At 37.4% G+C, this 1552-nt stretch overlaps 1 protein-coding gene across 2 annotated transcripts in view; it reads left to right on the forward strand.

The window, feature by feature from the left end:
• Positions 1 to 1236, forward strand: part of COIL (coilin) — a 23197-nt gene extending 21961 nt beyond the window's left edge. For both annotated transcript variants that reach the window (XM_011979233.1, XM_011979234.1), the window contains exon 7: positions 279 to 1236. In XM_011979233.1, the coding sequence (XP_011834623.1) occupies positions 279 to 362 (84 nt within the window). In that variant the 3' untranslated portion in view covers positions 363 to 1236. The remainder of the gene's footprint in view (positions 1 to 278) is intronic.
• Positions 1237 to 1552: the final 316 nt, after the last annotated feature.

A 1552-nucleotide genomic window follows, 5' to 3' on the forward strand; every position in this document is an offset into this window, starting at 1 on the left:
TCTCACTAGGTTTCCCAGGCTGATCTTGAACTCCTGGGCTCAAGCGTTTCTCCCCCTCAGCCTTCCAAAGTGCTGGGATTATAGGCGTGAGCCACAGCGCCTGGCCTAAAGAGTTACTATACCCTAATTGAACTCAATTTATTGGAACCCAAATTATTCCCATTCTTCAATCATTCTACACTGATGGAAAATTTACTTGGCTAAAAATTTTAACTTACTAAAACCTGTATGACCTCAAAATAAAGTGCCTAAACTGGGGATTTTGTCTTTTTCCTCAGATCACTGTATTTTGGAGAGAGTTGATTGACCCAAGACTGATTATTGAATCTCCAAGTAACACATCAAGTACAGAACCTGCCTGAGTATGACCTCTCCACCTTATAGTTTATGAATGTCTTGTTTGTGAAAGTGACTCTAACTCGAACCTTTTTTTTTTTTTTTTAAAAGAGGATTTGGAAGTTGTATGGATTTTTATCTTCACTTTACTGCATAGGAAACAATCTACCTCATCATTTAAAATGACATGGGTGTTGGTTTTGTAGATCTTTGGTTTTTTTTGTCAGGTTTAATTTTAGCTAACAAAATGTAAAACATGACATTCCTTGCAGACATTGTTGTATACCAGTATGGTTTCTTCTCTTCTTTAAATATTTTTGGCCATCAAGTAGCAGTCGTCGGTAGGAGTTTATAATACCAAGAATGTGCTGCGTATCTTGTCTCAATAAGTTTTAAGTAACACTTAAAAATATTAAAGCATGTTACTTGATCTAATTTTTTAGCATTTGAGTTGTTCCATTAAATGGAGCATCTCGTAAATTTCAAGTATTTTATACTTGCAATTGTTAAGAGTTAAAAGGTAGTTGGATGTGTCACAGACAATGAGTTAAGGAATCCTTTCATGTTTTTCCCAACTTTAAAATTGAGGATTCTCAGGGCCCTGTGTAGAGCAGTGAAAATAAGATGTATGTGTGTGTGTGTATGCCTGGAGGAGAACTGGTGTTCCACTTGGGTGAGAGGATTGGCTGTGAGCTTCAGACCAGGAAATGTGTCATCTTGCCAGGCGCTTGGCTGAGTGTGCTGGAGTGAGGATCTCAAACAGAAACTTCCTTTTCTGTTATTATTCACTACAAAGCTAAAATGGCCAAATATATACTGTGAAAATTGGTTTCATTTAACAAAAGATCAGATCCCTCCTTCAGCTGTACACATTTTTAAATAAAATCATATTGAACTAAACACCTCTACCGAGTCATCATGTTGAGTATTGCAAATTGTTGTCTTATTTTACAATAATGTGAGAGATTACAATTTTCTGTAACAAGAAGGTTTGCTTTGACTGATGAGTCTGATGTTGCAGAGTTTGGTCCAGTGGAGTTTGTCTGATCTGGGAGCCACTGCACCAGTGGAGATGCTGGCCAGTTTTACTTTGTATGTCATGAATGTGTTTCAAAATGTGCATTTATTGATTTGTAATGAGAAGTATTACTCCCGAAAGGATGAGAGTAATGTGAATGGTGGGATCTTGGCACTGGGGTTCTCTGTAGCCCACTTG

The sequence above is a fragment of the Mandrillus leucophaeus genome, unplaced genomic scaffold (assembly GCF_000951045.1).
Source record: "Mandrillus leucophaeus isolate KB7577 unplaced genomic scaffold, Mleu.le_1.0 Scaffold20, whole genome shotgun sequence".
Classification (NCBI taxonomy): Eukaryota; Metazoa; Chordata; class Mammalia; order Primates; family Cercopithecidae; genus Mandrillus; species Mandrillus leucophaeus.